Below are 18,756 nucleotides of genomic sequence, written 5' to 3'. Positions count from 1 at the left end.
ATAGTGGCTTAGTCATGCTGGCCACATGACCCGGAAGCTGTCTGTGGACAAATGCCGGCTCCCTCAGCCAGTAAAGTCAGATGAGCACCGCAACACCAGAGTTGTCCGCAACTGGACCTAATGGTCAGGGGTCCTTTACCTTTATACATTACATTTGGAGGAAAGCATACAAAAATCTGAATTTTAGGAGAAATTAGCACTTAAGATGCTGATGAATTTTCTCTTTCACTTGTAATATCGGGATTTGAAGATTTTTTTAAAATGCTGGTTTATAGTCGGTAGAATGGTTGGATTTTAATGAATGAATATTATATGTAGCTGCAGGACAGAGAGCCAGAAGTCCTTTTTCTCTTTTCTATCTTTCTGTAGTTTTTTCATATCTCTTCTTTTCAGGTCTCCCCCTTCCTTGTTTTTCTTCTGACTTTGTTCTCTTTTAGACCCAAGTGGCTGTCTTATCTTAGTATATTATAAAAAGATACTTGGTAATTGGTATGTATTTTTTCATATATCTATGAATATGTATCAATAAACAAGTTAATTAAAAATGTGGATAAATTTTCATGAGAATCAAAATAAAAAAAATCTCAAACTGATCTGGAATATAGACTTAAAGCTGGAAATGCGAGGAACTAAGGAAAACCACAAAGGACACGTTTCGCCATCCCTAGACATGACAGTGCAGCCATCTCCAACCTGGTGTGCACCAAATGTTGTTGGGTTCCAGCTCAGATCAGCCCCAGCCAGCATGACCACTTTGTCCTGGGATGGTGAAGAGTTGTGTTCCTCAAACATTTTGAGGGCTACAGGTTTCCCACCTGTGGTTTATAGCACAGGCCACCATCAGCAGCCCACTGAACAGTTTTGGCAGCCAGCAGTTGGGGGAAACAGGAGGTCCAAGATGACAAAGATGGCCACCAACTAGGATGCTGGACTTGATGAACCTAGAACGTTGGATCCCAAAGTGGGTGGTACCACGCCTTGGGGGAATTACCTAGCAGGGTACTAGGAGGAGAGAGGACAGCAGAGGGGTGCTGGAGGGGTAAATAACAATCAGACTTTGAATAGCTGGTATCACTGGATGAAGTTCATCAATTTTGTTGAATCCATTCAACTAAACAGTTTTAATTGGATTTTGAATAAAGGTGCAATGAATGGTTACTGCTTTGAATTGTATTGTATCGTTCTCTTCTTTAGTGGGTCGTGCAAACCGCTATTCTGAATAATGCGTTTTATAGGGTAGAGTAGGGGGTGCTGAGGATGAGTTTGTGGCACCAAGGGCCTGTGACCCAAAAAGGATGGGCAGCAGAACAGTACACATTCACGCTATGTGCATAATTCGTTTTGGGGGGAGCTTCCTTTGAAGACAGTCCCTAAAGTGCAGTTGGTGCAGAATTCAGTGTCCAGGCTGTTATTTGGGTGGAGACTGGTAGTATTCCTTTGGTCCCCTCTCCCTGAACCTGGGCGAGAGACAGACTTGGGCAGCAGTGAATAATCAAATGAGAAAGAGGCAGAAGGAAAGCTTGACTCAAAGAAGGGATTCTTGAGTAGGAGGAGAAAAAGAAAAAGGCAGATAAGCTCAGGCAGCAGACTAAGGAAGAAAGGGAAAGGAGAGGCGGCTGGTGGCAAAGGGATGTTTAATTAAAAAGAATGGTCTGGGAGCTCGGAAATGCAAGTTTAATAAATATAAATAAATAAATAAATAAAAGCACAGAAAGCAAAATGAGGTGTTCAGGCAATTGGCCCATATAACTGATAGCTTCCTGGGACTATTATTCTATATTCTATATGTAGCATAATGGTTATATTAGCCTTGAAGCAAACACCTATCCAGGGATTTGTTGACTTGTGTGACCCTGAGTGAAACTTTCACCTCTTCTCCCCTCGCAGTTCATAAAGTTCGGTCATTTGTTCCCGCCGCCTAATTACTGAAACCTGATCGATTGGAATAATCATATATTGCCACAAGCGGCATAATTTGCATATATTATTTGGTTCCTTGAGAGCTCAAAGGGTTTGACTTGGCTTGTCAAGGAAAGTTGCTTTTTTCTCCCGTAATGAATGGCTTGTCTCTGTCTGTGCTGTTGCCGCACCTCAATCTCTTCAACACTTATTGAAATGTCACCATGTGAATTTGCCTTCAGAGGTTATTAATCATGGGTTAACAAGTAGCTGTCACATGAAACCATGCAACCGAAAGCATTAAATTATACCACAGAAACTATTATAAGGTTCTTTTTTTTTAAGGGGGGGGGAAACCCCCACAAGAACTCTGCTTTCATAATAATGTTTTCGTAGCTATCTTCCCATCCATCAATGCTGCTTGTTAATCGAGAATTTTCCTTCAGACCCTTGAGGTGGAACAATGTATTTGGGACTTCAAGGGAACTCAAAGCCAAATATGACTCCTTTCAATACCTTGAAGGGAAATTGTTTGCCAATTGCAAATTAATTGCAGCGAGGAAGCCGGTGGCAAAGAGAGAGAGTTACGGCTACGAGAAAGGCAACTATCATTATCTTTCAGAGTGGGTGGCAGTTCCTCAGGTTTAAAGGAGACTCTGGGCTACGTGAACCAATTAGCGCAAGTAAATTTAATTGGCAGGATGTTTCTGAAAAACTTGCGGGTGGGAATTGCTGAGGAATGGTAATAGTTGCAGAAGGGAAACCAAGACAAATTGCATAGCATAGGCTCGTCCATTAACGCATGTGGGGCACTGCCCCACCAGTGTCATTCTGCCACTCCTCATTTGCCTGCCTCCTTACATATATTCCAGACACCTGGAAGAATCCAAATGGAACTTTGTAACAAGTGGAAGAATGTTGCACAAGTCATATCTTGTGCACTCTTAGTGGGATGGTAATTAATGGTAAGGTAAAGGTAAAGGGACCCCTGACCATTAGGTCCAGTTGTGACTGACCCTGGGGTTGCGACACTCATCTCGCTTTATTGGCTGAGGGAGCCTGCGTACAGCTTCCAGGTCATGTGGCCAGCATGACTAAGCCGCTTCTGGCAAACCAAAGCAGTGCATGGAAACACTGTTTACCTTCCCACCGGAGCGGTATCTATTGATCTACTTGCACTTTGATGTGCTTTTGAACTGCTAGGTTGACAGGAGCAGGGACTGAGCAACGGAAGCTCACCCCGTCACGGGGATTCGAACCGCCAACCTTCCGATCAGCAAGTCCTAAGCTCTGTGGTTTAACCCACAGCGCCACCCGCGTCCCACTTTATTCATGGTAGACCCGATGAAATTTCTGGAAGATTGTGTCCTAAGCATTTGGCAGTGAATTTAATGGAGATGCGACATGTGCACAATTTATTTAGGTCTCCACCCCTTACACTTTTGTTGAGGGAGGACAGAGTGTTGAGTTATTACCATTTCGTAAAAGACTGAACCATATGCTGGCTTGCGGAAGAGGTGCAGGGCCTGTAAGTCAGAGCTATTCTGCCTGGCTTTCAATTTGAACTTAGCCTGATCTTTTATTCCCCTTCCTTCTCTCCACCTCCCCTTTTTATGAAGATCACCCGCTCTGGGATCCCACAGCTAATTCTTCCCTGGTCTCCTCACTGGCCCAAATAAGACTAATTCAGCCAGCTAGCCCTGGTGATCATCTAATGTTTATTGGATGGATTTCACCCCTAAATTGATTTTTGAATTCTGAATTTACTGTTATTCACGCTGGAGAAATGCTCCAAAGAGACATAAGGAAGATCTGGAGCAGTTCTGGTTTTGGAACTGTGGTAAACTCATGGGCAGATAAGCTGCAGAAAAATTACTGCGCCGAGTGAGGGGTGTGGAATAGATGACCCAACATCCCTTCCTGCTCTATGTTTTTATGATTCCTGTATCCTTCAGGTTATAAGCAATGTGTTTGGAACAATGCTGTACGTTATCTTAACTGCTTGAGGTTGATGCTAGACTAAACTGAAAGCAAATTTCCCCTCCCATTCATTCCAATGGGTGTCATGAAGGACAGAAAGATAAATATAAAGGGAAAATATTATTATGGTGGAAGCGGGAAACATTAAAGAGAATTTTGTGTTCCTTTTCAGGTTTTTTTTATTCTCTAGCTCAAAGGGAAATGGCTGTGAAAAATCCAAAGAAGCTCCTACAGTATAAAGTACCTCTTTCCCCTCATCCCTCCATCCCTGGTTCCCCATGGTCCATCAAATTCACTACAAGCGCCTCCTTTTCTCTCGTTTTTCTTCCCCTCTGAGAGAGATCAATAGCGTGAACGCACGTCCTTTGATGTCCCCGTGGTCAAAGCAGTGCTGCAGGATAGAGAGAGATCTATGCTCCCCCCAGGAAGGAAAGACTCACTTATGGAAACTGTGTTCTCACACAGAGGCAAAAGCAAACAAATTGTGCAGACGTACGTCTGTGCAATGGCATGGAAGCAAAAGTTGTCCTGGTTTAATGTTTGGGAGGTGTGTGGGAGCATGTCAGAGACTTAAGTCAAAATACCAATTATTTTTGTTTCAGTGGATTTCACCTGGAGAAACTAATAAAGGTAAAGGGACCCCTGACCATTAGGTCCAGTCGTGACCAACTCTGGGGTTGCGGCACTCATTTCGCTTTATTGGCCAAGGGAGCCGGCGTACAGCTTCCAGGTCATGTGGCCAACATGACTAAGCCGCTTCTGGCGAACCAGAGCAGCGCACGAAAATGCCGTTTACCTTCCCGCCGGAGTGGTACCTTTTATCTACTTGCACTTTGACGTGCTTTTGAACTGCTAGGTTGGCAGGAGCAGGGACCGAGCAACGGGAGCTCACCCCGTCGTGGGGATTTGAACCGCCGACCTTCTGATAGGCAAGTCCTAGGCTCTGTGGTTTAACCCACAGCTCCACCTGCGTCCCTTGGAGAAACTAGTAGGTGCATGCTATATAGTGCAAAATATAAGTCCCATCAGCCCCAGGCAACATGACCAGTGGCCAGGGAAGATGGAAGCTGCAGCTGAGCAACATTTGAAAGACCAGTGGCATACCATCCCAGCAGTATAGTGAGTTTTCCCATTCATTTCAAGAGAGCTTGAGGAGAGCATGAAATCCAGGACTAATGGGTAGCTGGGATGAAGCATCTCTGAAAGCAGGGTGTTGTTTGGTTGGTAGGATTCTCCTTAGGACAGCATTAACCTGGTGTCATGGGCTGGCTGGACACAGAGGAATGGTGGGAGGCACCAACCGAGGCACCAGCAAGGGAAGAAGGCTAAGAGCCCAGGGATTGGTGGTGGGATGATGATGAATGGTCAGAGGGAGAAGGAGGAAGCATCAGAAGCTGAAAAGGCAACAGGCTTTAGTGAGCAGGGAGAGTTTGTGGCAGAGGGAAGTCTAGAATCAGAGCAAGAAGCAGCAGCATGAGAGGAGGGAGGCCAAGAGGCAGAGATGAGTCTGGCTGCTGTAAAATCCTAGAAGTCTCCCTCTCCTGCTGTGACAAGCCCCTGCTTCCCCCGTGAGTCTCTTAGAAGAGGTATGAAGAGGGAGAAACAGAGGCCGGCTGGTGTAGTCTCAGATTGCTTGGGAAAGACCATGGGGAGGGAGATTTAGGCAGCTGTGGGAAAGTGTGAACCTTCAGCCTCCACAACTGCCTCATAGGGGCAAGACTTGCCAAGAAGAGTTGCTGTGCCAATTAGGCCTGGTGCTCTGGGGCAGACCTTGTTTTTTCTTTTAAAAGAGAGAGAGTTAATTTTACTTGCTCTGTGTGATTTATTCCCAGCACCTGCTCCTGACACCTAGTGCATTCTGTTTTGGACTACAACTCCCATCAGCTCTAGCTTAGTCAGAGCTGGCTGGGGCTGATAGGAGTTGTAGTCCAATAGATCTTCATTTTTTAAAAAATAATATTTATTAAAGTTTCCAGAATAAAAAAGGAAAGATAGAAAGAAGAAAAGGATAAAGTTTACACTTAATTTCATTGACATCTTTCCAGGACTCCCCCCCTCCCCCTCTTGTATTCCATTTCCATTAAATTAATTCCACAAATTCTTACCCCAAATTTTAAAGCCTTATTATAATTATAAATAACCCATTTATTCAAAATTAATTTATCTTATTTAACCATTTCTCCTTATATTTTTTATGCTTCCCTAAGATCGACCCCAGTTCCCTTCCACGAATTCCCCTATTTTCATAAAACAAGGAGAAAAAAAAAAAAGAGAGAGAAGAAAGAAAAAATATGTAATTTTACAGCCTTTGGATTCCAAATCTCCCTCCCCCCTTTCCCGGTTCCGAACTCCAAAGTTCATCCATCTGTCTACTGCCAGCCTGGAGAACCCACATCCATGTCTCAGTTCCACTTTGCCATCTTTTGATAGCTTTTAATTTCAGATAGTCCAATCTCAGAGAAACTCTCAGAAAAGATCATTCTTCTTCCATCCAGACCTCTATGTTTTAGAGTTTAACTCAAATTCTGTTTCTTGATCCTTTTAAAGTCTGGATGTCCCAAATGTTCCAACTTCGAGTTTAGGCCAGCTCTTATTCCTCAGGTTTCTTTTCCTGTTCTGCTGCAAAAACCTTCTAATTCAGAAACTTCTTGTTCTCCACAGAGGCTTTATTTATTCAGGAACATAAACTTACGTCAAGTCCCTTCTTTTCTTCAATAGATAAATCCATTGTCTCCTTTAGTGTAGAAACCTCTGTAGACAAAATGATGCTTCGTTTTTGCAGCTTTCCCAAGAGATAACAAATCCTGCTCAATTTCATAGTATTTTTCCACTTGCTGCCACTGTTGCAATGTCCCGACCTCCCTCTAGAGGGAATATGGTAACTTAATTTCTTTCCAGATCAGACCCAAAAGTCAAATAACTTGTTGCCTTTATTTCCAATAATTTATGTCCAAATTGTAACAAATCTAACCAGCAAAGCCATCGTAACAAAGTTCTCTTTTATTTTCCTGCTTTGACAGCTACTTTGACAGCTGTCAAAGTTTCTGTGTCTCTTCACCAGTCTCTCACAACGGATCGCTCCCGGTTCCCGGGGGGTTGCATTATAGTTCTCACAAAACAATCTTCTCCTCCAGCACAGTTATTGTAATTTCCCTTCGTGAAATTAATTTTTTTTTTCAAATAAACAAGTTCATCTCTCGATCTTAGTTGTCAAATCCTTGCGTTAAGACATCTACAACAGGGGGGGGGGGCGGACTTCCTTTTTGCACCTCCCCCTCTCGCTCCAAATTCATAAATCAAATTTTCCCTTTTAAGTCCGATAAATTTACTCACGGGTTGTTCTTTTTAATCCAAATCCAAAATTTTCCAAAGAAGAAGTCGTTGCTCTCCGCCGAATGGCATGCGGCTTCGCTAGGCAGGGGAAGCAGTGGACTCATAGCACCACACCCCCCATCACCCGCTCCGCAGCCTTTAAAAAGGCTCCTTCGCGGGTCGGGGGGCGCAAACGGTGCCCGCCGAGTCACCAAGTCCATGGGCATCACCGCCCATGGTTTTTGAGGGTCCCTGCATCACCGGCGCGGCAGGACCCAACCCCTACCCAGCAGGCTCCCTCCGGAGCTCGGAGGGAGTCCGCCATTCGGCGATGGTGCCGACCCGGAAGTCCAATAGATCTTCAGCGCACCAGGTTCGGGAAGGCTGCCTTAGGCTACTGAATGTGCTGCAAATAATAAAGGGTTCTGACTTGAGAGCAAGGAAGCATCTTAATCTATCTGGTGTTCAGGGAAATGGTTGTATGCATACAGGTAGAACCACATGGCTTCTCCCAGCAAGACATTGCCCAAACTGAGGAAGCTGGCACCAAGCTTTTCTACTTGCTTGTAGCTCCTGATTGACCCTCCTCTATCACTTGATTTCCCAGGCCAGGACTTGTCAGGGCTGTTATGAATCTCCTGGCTAGAAATGTCTGTAGGTTCTCCCCTGCAGCCAGCAAGCCCTTGTGGCAAAGGAAGCCAGTGTCTGATCTCAGTGGCTCCTGTTTCCAAGCTCTACAGCAGTGTTTCCCAACCTTGGGCCTCCAACTGTTTTTGGACTACAACTCCCATCATCCCTAGCTAGCAAGACCAGTGGTCAGGGATGATGGGAATTGTAGTTCAAAAACAGCTGGAGGCCCAAGGTTGGGAAACACTGCTCTACAGGATCAGGCTAGGAACACAGGGCAAGGCTGAGCCTAATATTTTGATTACTGCACATTAAACATGCTCTTAGATTTCTCCTATTGGAACCAGTGTGGTTTAAAGATGTGCTAACTTTAGGTTGCATGCTGGGTTATGGTATCTCCCAAAGGTCCTTTGCTTTGTTCATTCATTGCCAATCTATTGCCGTTGGAATTTGAGCTCCTTGATTCTCTTCGGTTCCTTTGGAGTGCCAGGTCTGGGTTGCAGAATCCCAATATCTTTTCATTCACTTGTAGTGGAAGTTTTGGAAACGGATGGAAAGGTTAACTTCCAGCCGGAAACCTGGCAGCAAGCTATGCATGGTACTTCGAGGGCAGCAGCTTGATTGCATTGCTTTCAAGACAGCCATCATTTCCCATATAATTTTCTGAATCACCGTAATGAGGAATAATTTGGCTTCTAGGATCCCTTCCATTGTCCCTGCATTGTGCACAAAAGACTTCTTGTAATACTTTCTGAAACTCCTTTGGTTCAGGGGAAGGTCATGAGCAACTTGTTGACGGGTTCCTGGCAAAGTAGGAGGGGGTCTGAGTCTGCCTCTCCCTGCTGTGAACTCCATCCTCTCCAGGCTGATAGGTGGCTGGAGGCGGACAGCATGCCCAGTGCTTTTCTGAAAACATGGTCAGTGTGGAGACATGGTGGCACTGCAGGTTCGGGCATGTGCAGAATGCCAGTGCCAGTGGCAGAAAACCCAAATGGCCCTCACTCACTTCTGGCTCTTGCTGGTAAAAATACAAAAAGAGTGGTCATGGACCTTCTAAGTGTGGTGAAAACGGGTTGAACGCACGTTAATCATGTTTCACTTTTTAATTTTTTAAAATTTAGCTTTACAAATTCATTCACACAAATAATGTTCTTGCAAATATTAGAATTTTACACAAGATTCTTCTGAATCCTAGGACTCCCCTCCTCCCCTCCGTGGGTTCTTTAAATAACTTTTTCAACCGCATATTATAAGTCCATCTTAATTAACAGTACTCCATTGTATCCAAAATCTATGTATCATTGCAGGAGTAATTTAAAGCCTGCCAAAGTGTTTTGAGTGTTTACAGTGGTATTTCAAATCCAATATATATTTGTCCCATTCTCTCTCTGTTGAATTTTTTTTAAAAAAAAGTTTATTCCAAAACTGAAAAAGAATTACAAACATCAAATTCAAAATCCATATTCGTTTTGTAACATAAGCCTATTACATAGTTGACTAGATTAAAATATACCTAATTGCTATAGACTTCCCTTTGCTATATATAAATGCAAGGCAATTAGAAATATTATATTAGAATTTTTTATACATTTTATAAATTTTGATCCTCCTGTTTTCTGATTTTCCCAGTTAATCTTGCCATCTCTGTATAGTCCAGTAATTTCATTGGCCAGTTTGCCTTAGTGGGTATCTTGTCATCTTTCCAGCTCTGGGCAAGCAGCATCCTTGCAGCTGTTGTAGCGTACATAAACAGTATTTTCAGTTCCACGTTAACCGTATTTCAAGGCATCTTTTCTCAGGACAAGAGAACTTGTGTTCAGGCTGCTTCCTTTGAATGGAGAAGGCCTGTCTATCTTCTCCCTAATAAATCTTACTAGTGGCACCTTCCTTGTGGCACTCTCTTCCTAAAGGGCTCTGCGCCTTTACCCTGTCAGATTCTTACCTGCTGAAAAGTCCTTCATTTTAAATGGCATCATCAGCTGATTCGTGTTCCTGGCTGCGGGTAGATGAGCTTTTGCCGCTGTTTTTAAATTAGTTTTTAACATTTTAGTGAAGAACGGAAAATCTTCCCACTTTAAGTTTCTGTTTTATTTATAAAAAATGTTTATATACATCTAGCCTGTGTAGGAAATGTCTTAAGTGGCCAACAGCAAATATAAACACAAGAAAAATATAAAAGCAGAAAACGGTATAAGAAGCTCGCCACTCGCGTGAAACGCATCCAGCCCCAAAAGCTGGTTGATAGCAGAAAGTCTTCAGAAGCTGTCTAAAAATAAAAAACAGGGTGTTTGGTGGGTTTCCAATGGGTGGGCATTCCACATTGCTGGCCCAGCCATATAGAGTGCTTGATTTCTTTAGATGGCAAGTGGGCCTCATTCACACGTTGGAGAGTTAACAGCATTCCTCCAACAAACCTTAGCAATTAAGCTGGGATATTAAGGCTTAGGTGGACTTTACGGTATCGTGGACCCAAGTTCTTAAGGGCTTTGCAAATCAATCAGTTCATGCATAATGGCAAGCTATAGTTAAAACAAACCAGGGTTTGTAAGTCAACAGCAAACCATGGCTTCAGATCCTGGTTTGTTGGTAGTAAGCTGTGCTGGACCCGGGGGAAAGGTACCTTGAGCGTAGTCTGAGTCCACACGAAGAGGGGCGAGGTCCGAGGCGGAGAGCCGGGCGGGGAACAGGAACGCTGGAACAGGAGGCCGAGCAGGGTACAGGAACACCGGATGGTCAGGAACAGGAGGCCGAGCAGGGAACAGGAGCACCGGATGGTCAGGAACAGGAGGCCAAGCAGGGATCAAGAACACAGGAAGGTCCAAAGCCAACAACGACGTTGCTCCCGCAACCTGGGACCGGGCTGACTGGGCTTTTATCCTCTTCTAAGGCCAGGGGCGGTCCTGGCCCCCAGGAGCCCCGCCTCCTCTGGCCTTAAGGCGAGCACTCCTCCTGGGAGCAACCAGTTCCCTTCGCCTCTCTGCCCTAAGCCTCTGCAGATCAGGAGAGGCCGAAGGGTTACTGGGCCCTGGAGGAGGCTCACCTGTAGCCACTGAGTCCTCAAGCCCCTCTGGGGCCTGAAGGGTTTCACCTGGGGCCAGCTCCTGGTGCTCTGCCACAGGTGTAGGCTCTTCAGCATCTAGGCCTTGCCCCAGTTCAGCCGGCCCTGGAGGCGGGGACTCCTGTGCAGGCTGGGATTCCTCTGGTTCATCCTCTGAATCGGAATCCCAGGCCATCACATAAGCAAACCATGAGAGCCAGTGTGGTGTAGTGGTTAAGAGCAGTGGACTCGTAGTCTGGTGAACTGGGTTTGCTTCCCTGCTCCTCCACATGCAGCTGCTGGGTGACCTTTGGCTAGTCACACTTCTTTGAAGTCTCTCAGCCTCACTCACCTCATAGAGAGTTTGTTGTGGGGGAGGAAGGGAAAGGAGAATGTTAGCCGCTTTGAGACTCCTTCAAGTAGTGATAAAGCGGGATATCAAATCGAAACTCCTCCTCCTCCTCCTCCTCCTCCTCCTCGTCTTCTTCTTCTAGGTGCTGGGCAGGGTGCACACATAATGCTAAGCCATAGTTTAATAAAGCATACTTGAGTTAGTATTATAGGAGGCTCAGACTTAGCTTGCTTTGAAGGAAATGTGGCGCCTAAAGGCAGTTTCACCGCCTTATCTCATATCAGAACCAACCCTGGACATTTGCTGTGCTTTCAGAAATAGTTTCCAAGTGACAGAGTGGTTTTGGCAAGGAGAAATCCAAAAAGGCAACTGAGCATCCAAGCAGCCCTCTCAGGCCAAACGTTTTCTGTGCTCGTTAGGGAAGGCGGTACAGGAGTCTCCGAGGCACTGAACCAAGGCACAAGCCTTGAGAGGGGAAGGAAATGTGTTCAACACCTCAGTGCTTGAAAATAAAAGCAGGATGAACATAAGGGAAGCAGGGAAGAGAAGCCACACTGAGTCTGGTAATTGCTGTTAATTGTCTACTTCAACTGCCTAAGAGCCTGGTCTGATGCTACTTCTACACTGAACAAGCAATCTGCCTCTTTCTTCTTCTTCCATGTCTATAATGCACAAACAAGTATAGAAATTCAATGCATCTTTAATAATAATAATAATAATAAATTTTATTTATATCCCGCCCTCCCCAGCCGAAGCCGGGCTCAGGGCGGCTAACAACAATAAAACAATAAAACAATAAAATAATAACTATTTTTTACATGAATATCTACTCACTCCCCCCTCCCCAATCTAATCTACCCCTGCCTCCAGTCTCTACTGAATGATTCTCTCCTTGCTATAAAGTAAACGTACCCCTGACTGTTAGGTCCAGTCGTGGACAACTCTGGGATTGCATGCTCATCTCACTCTATAGCAGGGGTCAGCAAAGTTTTTGTGGCTTGGGTTGGTAGATGCCGCGGTGGGTCGGAGTGTGTGTGTGTGTGTGTGCGTGCACACAAGGAGGCGTGCGCAGCTTCCCATTGGCTGCAGGAGCAGGCCAGCATTGTGGAAGGCAGTCCCCACTCTGCTCCACGCTCCATGATATTTATTAAAGTTTAACAATAAAAACATACACAAACAAAAAACAAAAAGAAACAAGTATAATTTCCATCCTTATTTTCTTAAACCTACTTTCCCCGACCTCCTCACACCTCCCCCTTCTGTATTCTAATTTCGTAATCTAATCAACAAATCCCTTCCCTTACTTCCCATATTTTTTAATAATTTTATTCTTTTTCCATAGTCAACACCCCTGAAAACCACATAATTTTTAAACCCATGTCAATTCTAGCCTTCATTAATTTTATAATATTTATCAAGATAGTCTTTAAATTTCTTCCAATCATCTTCCACTGTCTCTTTCTCCTGGTCTCGGATTCTGCCAGTCATCTCTGCCAGTCCCATGTAGTCTGTCATCTTCATCTGCCATTCTTCCAGAGTGGGTAGATCTGGTGTCTTCCAATACTTTGCGATGAGTATCCTTGCTGCTGTTGTAGCATACATAAAAAACATTCTATCCTTCTTTAGCACCACATGGCTAACCATACCCAGGAGAAAGGCCTCTGGTTTCTTCAAGAAGGTATATTTAAATACCTTTTTCATTTCATTATATATCATTTCCCAGAAAGCCTTAATCCTTGGGCATGTCCACCAGAGGTGAAAGAATGTACCTTCATTTTCTTTACATTTCCAACATCTATTATCTGATAAGTGGTAAATTTTTGCAAGCTTGACTGGGGTCATGTACCACCTATAGATCATTTTCATAATATTCTCTCTCAAGGCATTACACGCCGTAAATTTCATACCGGTGGTCCACAACCTTTCCCAGTCAGCAAACATAATGTTATGCCCAACATCTTGTGCCCACTTAATCATAGCTGATTTAACCGTTTCATCCTGTGTATTCCATTTCAGCAGCAAGTTATACATTTTTGACAAGCTCTTAGTTTTGGATTCTAGCAACTCTGTTTCCAATTTTGTCTTTTCCACCTGAAAGCCAATTTTCCTGTCCAACTTGTAAACCTCCATTATTTGATAATAATGAAGCCAATCTCACACTTTATCTTTTAGCTTCTCGAAACTCTGCAATTTCCACTTATTATCCTCCTGTTCCAAGATTTCACAGTATTTTGGCCATTTAGACTCCATATTAAGCTTTTTCAATGCCTTTGCTTCCATTGGTGACAGCCACCTTGGAGTTTTGTTCTCCAACAAATTTTTATATTTAGTCCAAACATTATACAGTGCTTTCCTAACAATATGGTTTTTAAAACCTTTATGAGCCTTAACTTTGTCGTACCACAGATATGCATGCCACCCAAAAAAGTTATTAAAACCTTCCAAATCTAAAATGTCGTGCTCAGATCCTGCTTACGGGTTTCCTGCAGGCATTTGCTCAGTCACTGTGAAAACAGGATGCTGGACCAGGTGAGCCGTTGGCCTGATTCCGCCGGCTCTTCATACGTTCCTATGACTGTGCTGTGCTTTGGGCAGTGGTCTCATAGACTTATTTCACGTTCATGCCAACGTTCTCTTCTCCTTTCTGCAGATTGCCACCCTTCGTGTGCACAGTGTGTGGCAGATCTCCAGGACACGGGAAGCATCTGCTTGAAGTGCCAAAACCTCCACCATTTGCTCCTAAGAGAGCGCTGCTTGCCTGAGTGCCCCACGGGATATTACAAGGCTGGCGGGGAGTGCCGAAGTGAGTAGCATCTGAAAAAAATGCCTTCAACCCTGTATACCTGAAGGAGCATCTCCACCCCCATCGTTCTGCCCAGACACTGAGGTCCAGCTCAGAGGGCCTTCTGGCGGTTCCCTCACTGCAAGAAGTGAGGTTACAGAGATCCAGGCAGAGGGTCTTCCCGGTAGTGGCGCCCGCCCTGTGGAACGCCCTCCCACCAGATGTCAAAGAGATAAAAGAACCACACAACTTTTAGAAGACATCTGAAGGCAGCCCTGTGTAGAGCAACCCAGAGGGTCGCCATATTATTATTATTATTATTATTATTATTATTATTATTATTATTATTCAGTTTAGCAATTTTTAAATAATGTTTAAGTTTTTTGTTAACCTTGTTTTAAATATGCATTCTGTAGTTGACCTCCTTTGTAATGTTTTATTTTGAAATGTTTAAAATAATATTTTATTTTTCTGTTAATTATGTTGCTTTGACTGTATACTCTATATTTTACTTTCTTCAGAAATGTTTGCTTCTGGATTGTTTTACTGAGGTTTTAATATGCTGTAAACCGCTTTGAGATTTTTCTTAAAAATACAGGTATAAAGCGGAATAGAAATGAAATGAATAATAATAATAATAAATATACTGTCCTTTATGAGAAGATTCCAGGGCGGTGTACGACATTAGAAACACGCTGCGGAATATCAATGATAAAAATATAGTTTAAAAAATGTAATGATAGCTTAATAATAAAATAATCATCATAATAACAGTCTACTCCCTCCCACTTTCAAAGGCCATAGATTATTTAATAGCAAAAGTCCTGGGTAAAGAGGAATAATAACCACCAACACAACAGTGGTGATATTCATTCATTCATTGAATTTATATTCCATTCTTCCTCCCAAAAGAGAGAGCAGATAGTGGCAAACCTTTCCCCCTCCAGATGTTGTTGGACTACAGCTCCCATCATCCCTATGCTGGCACGCAGATTGGGAATGATGGGAATCCGACAATATCTGGAGAGCAAAAGCTTCTCTATCTTTGTAACAGAGATACAGCCTTGTCTCACCAGAGTGATGCATGCTCTTGTTATCTCTCGCTTGAACCACTGCAATGTGCTCTATGTGGGGCTACCTTTGAAGATGACCCGGAAACTACAACTAATCCAGAATGCAGCAGCTAGACTGGTGACTGGGAGCGGCCGCCGAGACCACATAACACCAGTCTTGAAAGACCTACAATGGCTCCCAGTACGTTTCCGAGCACAATTCAAAGTGTTGGTGCTGACCTTTAAAGCCCTAAGCGGCCTCGGTCCAGTATACCTGAATGAGCGTCTCCACCCCCATCGTTCAGCCCGGACGTTGAGGTCCAGCGCCGAGGGCCTTCTGGCGGTTCCCTCACTGTGAGAAGCTAGGTTACAGGGAACCAGGAAGAGGTCCTTTTTGGTAGTGGCACCCACCCTGTGGAACGCCCTCCCACCAGATGTCAAAGAGAAGAACAACTATCTGACTTTTAGAAGACATCTGAAGGCAGCCCTGTTTAGGGAAGCTTTTAATGTTTAATAGATTATTGTATTTTAATATTCTGTTGAAAGCTGCCCAGAGTGGCTGGGGAAACCCAGCCAGATGGGCGGGGTATAAATAATAAATAATAATAATAATAATAATAATAATAATAATAATAATAATTATTATTATTATTATTATACCTGGGTTGCCCAGTGAGCTTCATGGCTGAACCAGGTTTTGAATCCAGCCTCCTCCTCTCTAAACCCAACACGCTTTACTCCCTGATGCACAGAGTTATGGTAATGCTCTTAATGGCCTGTTTGTAGAGAGGCTGCTTCTCACAGACGTACGTTTCCACAATGTCTTTCCCCTCCAGAGTGTGACGCTTCGTGTACAACTTGCCGAGGCAAGGGGCCTTTCTCCTGTACCTCCTGCGATTCGAAGCTTGTTCTCTCTCACATCGGCACGTGCGTCTCGGCCTGTTTCCTTGGGTTCTATAAAGATGAGAACCAGCATTGCAAACGTACGTCTTTCTGCTTCTTGCTTGTATCTGTTTGTTGCTTAAACAAATAAAAAAACGGAAAGATGATTTAAATCAACATTGCAGGGGGTTATCAGGCATGGCCAAACTTGGCCCTCCAGCTGTTTTGGGACTACAGCTCCCATCATCCCTAGCTAACAGGACCAGTGGTCAGGGATGATGGGAATTGTAGTCCCAAAACAGCTGGCAGGCCAAATTTGGCCATGCCTGGATTAGATAATCCATGGGACCCTTTTCAACTCTAAAATTCTATGGTTCTAAATTGCTGTGATTCAGATCCAAGCATATCAGACTTGAAATAGCCTCCAAAACTGGGGTGGGGGGAGAGTTTTTAAGGGGCAGGGAGAAATAGCTGAAATAGGGGAATTAACTTAACATTTATATTTAAGACACTTCACAAAACAGGTTTGCATTTTAAAAAACAACACTTCATGTTAATAAGTAATGTTAATAAGACATGCAGTGTAAAGACAGTTCTGTCTTAACTAGCTTACATTGCAAAAAAAATTGCCTTTTCTTTGTCATTTTGAATAATGTGTCACTGGTATATTTTGAGTTTTGTAAATGTGCCTCATCAAACATCTAATTATTAGCTACTTCTTCACTCTGTTAATCCACACAGCTTCTTAGATGTGTTGCAAGTGTGAATTAATTAAGGCTTGTGACACAAAATGAGTCAGATGATTCAGCGTAGAAAATTAGGTATATAAGAGATTTTAGATGGAGGGTTGTGGGAAAGTGGATGAAGATTTGTGTGCCCTTAAGGGGCAAAGAATACCCAGACACGAAAACCCTGGAGCTGTATTAACTCTAATAGTTCCATTCTTGGCTCTTCAATGGGAATCTATTCAAACATTTAGCAAGGTAATGTAGCATAGTCCACCTGGACTATTTAATGTCAGGCCTTTCCCCTGATGTGCTAGCTTTCTTCATGCAGGGAGTTTCTGATATGCGGGCCATTTTAATCAAAGAAACAGTCCCTTTTCTGCATTCTCGCCTCATAAGACAGTTGCATGAACTTTCAAAACATTTGAACCACCTTGGAGGGAGACGATGGAAAGGAGGCAACAAGAAATGGTTCAATATTTATTGATTTAAAAGCTTTGTACGGCACCTTTCATCTGACTTGGATTCCAGCGCAGTGAAATAGACATATAATAAATGATTTACGTTGTAGTGTAATGCAGTAACAACAGAAATAAATGACAAAAGAGAGCAGATTAGACCATTATGCAGGCTTAGGAGTACAGAGAGCATTTGGAACACCTGGGCAAATTTAAAAAAATATTTTAGCCTGGTGCCGAAAGAATTGTTGTGTGGGTGTGAGTTGGGCTTCTTTGGGTAGGGTTGTGCTAAAGCCCAGGTGTCCTCATTGAAGAATTCATCTCTCTTGTGACTGAATTTCCAAGGGAAAGGGCAACTGAGGAAGGGTTTCAGTAGATGACTCACAAAAATCACAGAGAAGTACATACCTCTCTTCCTTAATATGTTATAGGGACGCGGGTGGCGCTGTGGGTTAAACCACAGAGCCTAGGACTTGCTGATCAGAAGGTCGGCAGTTCAAATCCCCACGATGGGGTGAGCTCCCGTTGCTCGGTCCCTGCTCCTGCCAACCTAGCAGTTCCAAAGCACATCAAAGTGCAAGTAGATAAATAGGTACCGCTCCAGCAGGAAGGTAAACGGCGTTTCCGTGCACTGCTCTGGTTTGCCAGAAGCAGCTTAGTCACGCTGGACACATGACCCGGAAGCTGTATGCCGGCTCCCTTGGCCAATAAAGCGAGATGAGCGCCGTAACCCCAGAGTCGGCCATGACTGGACCTAATGGTCAGGGGTCCCTTTACCTTTTACATACCTCTCTTCCTGAATGTGTTATTCACTTCTGTGTCATGGAGGAGGGGAAACTTGTGTGTGTGTGTATGAATAGCTGTTGACCCATTGGTAAAGTTATTTGTGGTCTGGACTCAGCGTTGGACAGGATAGTTGGAGTTTGTAGCACTGCAGGATTGAATAACTCTTTCTCTTTGTCCGCCCAACCTCTCCCTAGCCACTTTGCATAGTTTTGTAGCTGTTTGAAGTGCTCTAAGTACAATAGCTCAGTCAATCATCATTGTTCTAGCATTTCAGAAACTTATTGTTCCCATATTGCAGATGGGTAGGCCAAGAGATAATGGCTTGTCTCGGGCTGGTGGCTGAAGCTTGCTTTAAACCGGAGACCTCCCAGCTCATGTTCTTAGCAGCGATTGTGCTCCAGCCGTTAAAAATAACTGCGATCAGTCATCCTGCTTTTTATCTTCCTCTACAGCTTGCAGTAGTCAGTGCCTGAGCTGTGATTCGGGGACCCGTTGCACATCCTGCAAAGACCCGTCCCATGTCTTGCTCTTTGGCGAATGCCAGGATGACAGCTGCGCTCCACAGTATTACCTGGACTTCTCCACCAAGACCTGCAAAGGTGAAAGAAACAGAGAGATGTTCTCGTCTTGGATCACAGTAACAATGGCTAAGAGTCTAGTTAAAGTCACAGCGAAGCCTTCTTCACTCTCTCCTTCCAAACCCCATCCTTCCCACCCTTTGCCGCTTCCCTCGCTCCCCTGGTTATCTGCTTTCATGGGATTCTGCTCCCAGTGAAAAACAAGATTATTGCAAATCCTTCCCTCGTAAATGATTGAGTAAGTGAGCCATCAAACTCTCTTCCGAGGGTCAAGATTTGCCATTTG

General features: G+C 44.0%; 1 protein-coding gene across 2 annotated transcripts in view; it reads left to right on the top strand.

Annotated features, from left to right (window-relative positions):
• FRAS1 (Fraser extracellular matrix complex subunit 1) overlaps positions 1–18,756 on the top strand; it is a 384,087-nt gene that overhangs the window by 218,682 nt on the left and 146,649 nt on the right. For both annotated transcript variants that reach the window (XM_081876572.1, XM_081876571.1), the window contains exons 20-22: positions 13,858–14,010; positions 15,878–16,024; positions 18,345–18,491. In XM_081876572.1, coding sequence (XP_081732698.1) covers positions 13,858–14,010; positions 15,878–16,024; positions 18,345–18,491 — 447 coding nt within the window. The remainder of the gene's footprint in view (positions 1–13,857; positions 14,011–15,877; positions 16,025–18,344; positions 18,492–18,756) is intronic.

Source organism: Podarcis erhardii (genome assembly GCF_964252035.2).
Source record: "Podarcis erhardii genome assembly, chromosome: 9".
Classification (NCBI taxonomy): domain Eukaryota; kingdom Metazoa; phylum Chordata; class Lepidosauria; order Squamata; family Lacertidae; genus Podarcis; species Podarcis erhardii.
Note: the sequence above shows the minus strand (reverse complement) of the source record. Positions and strands in the feature narration are given on the sequence as shown.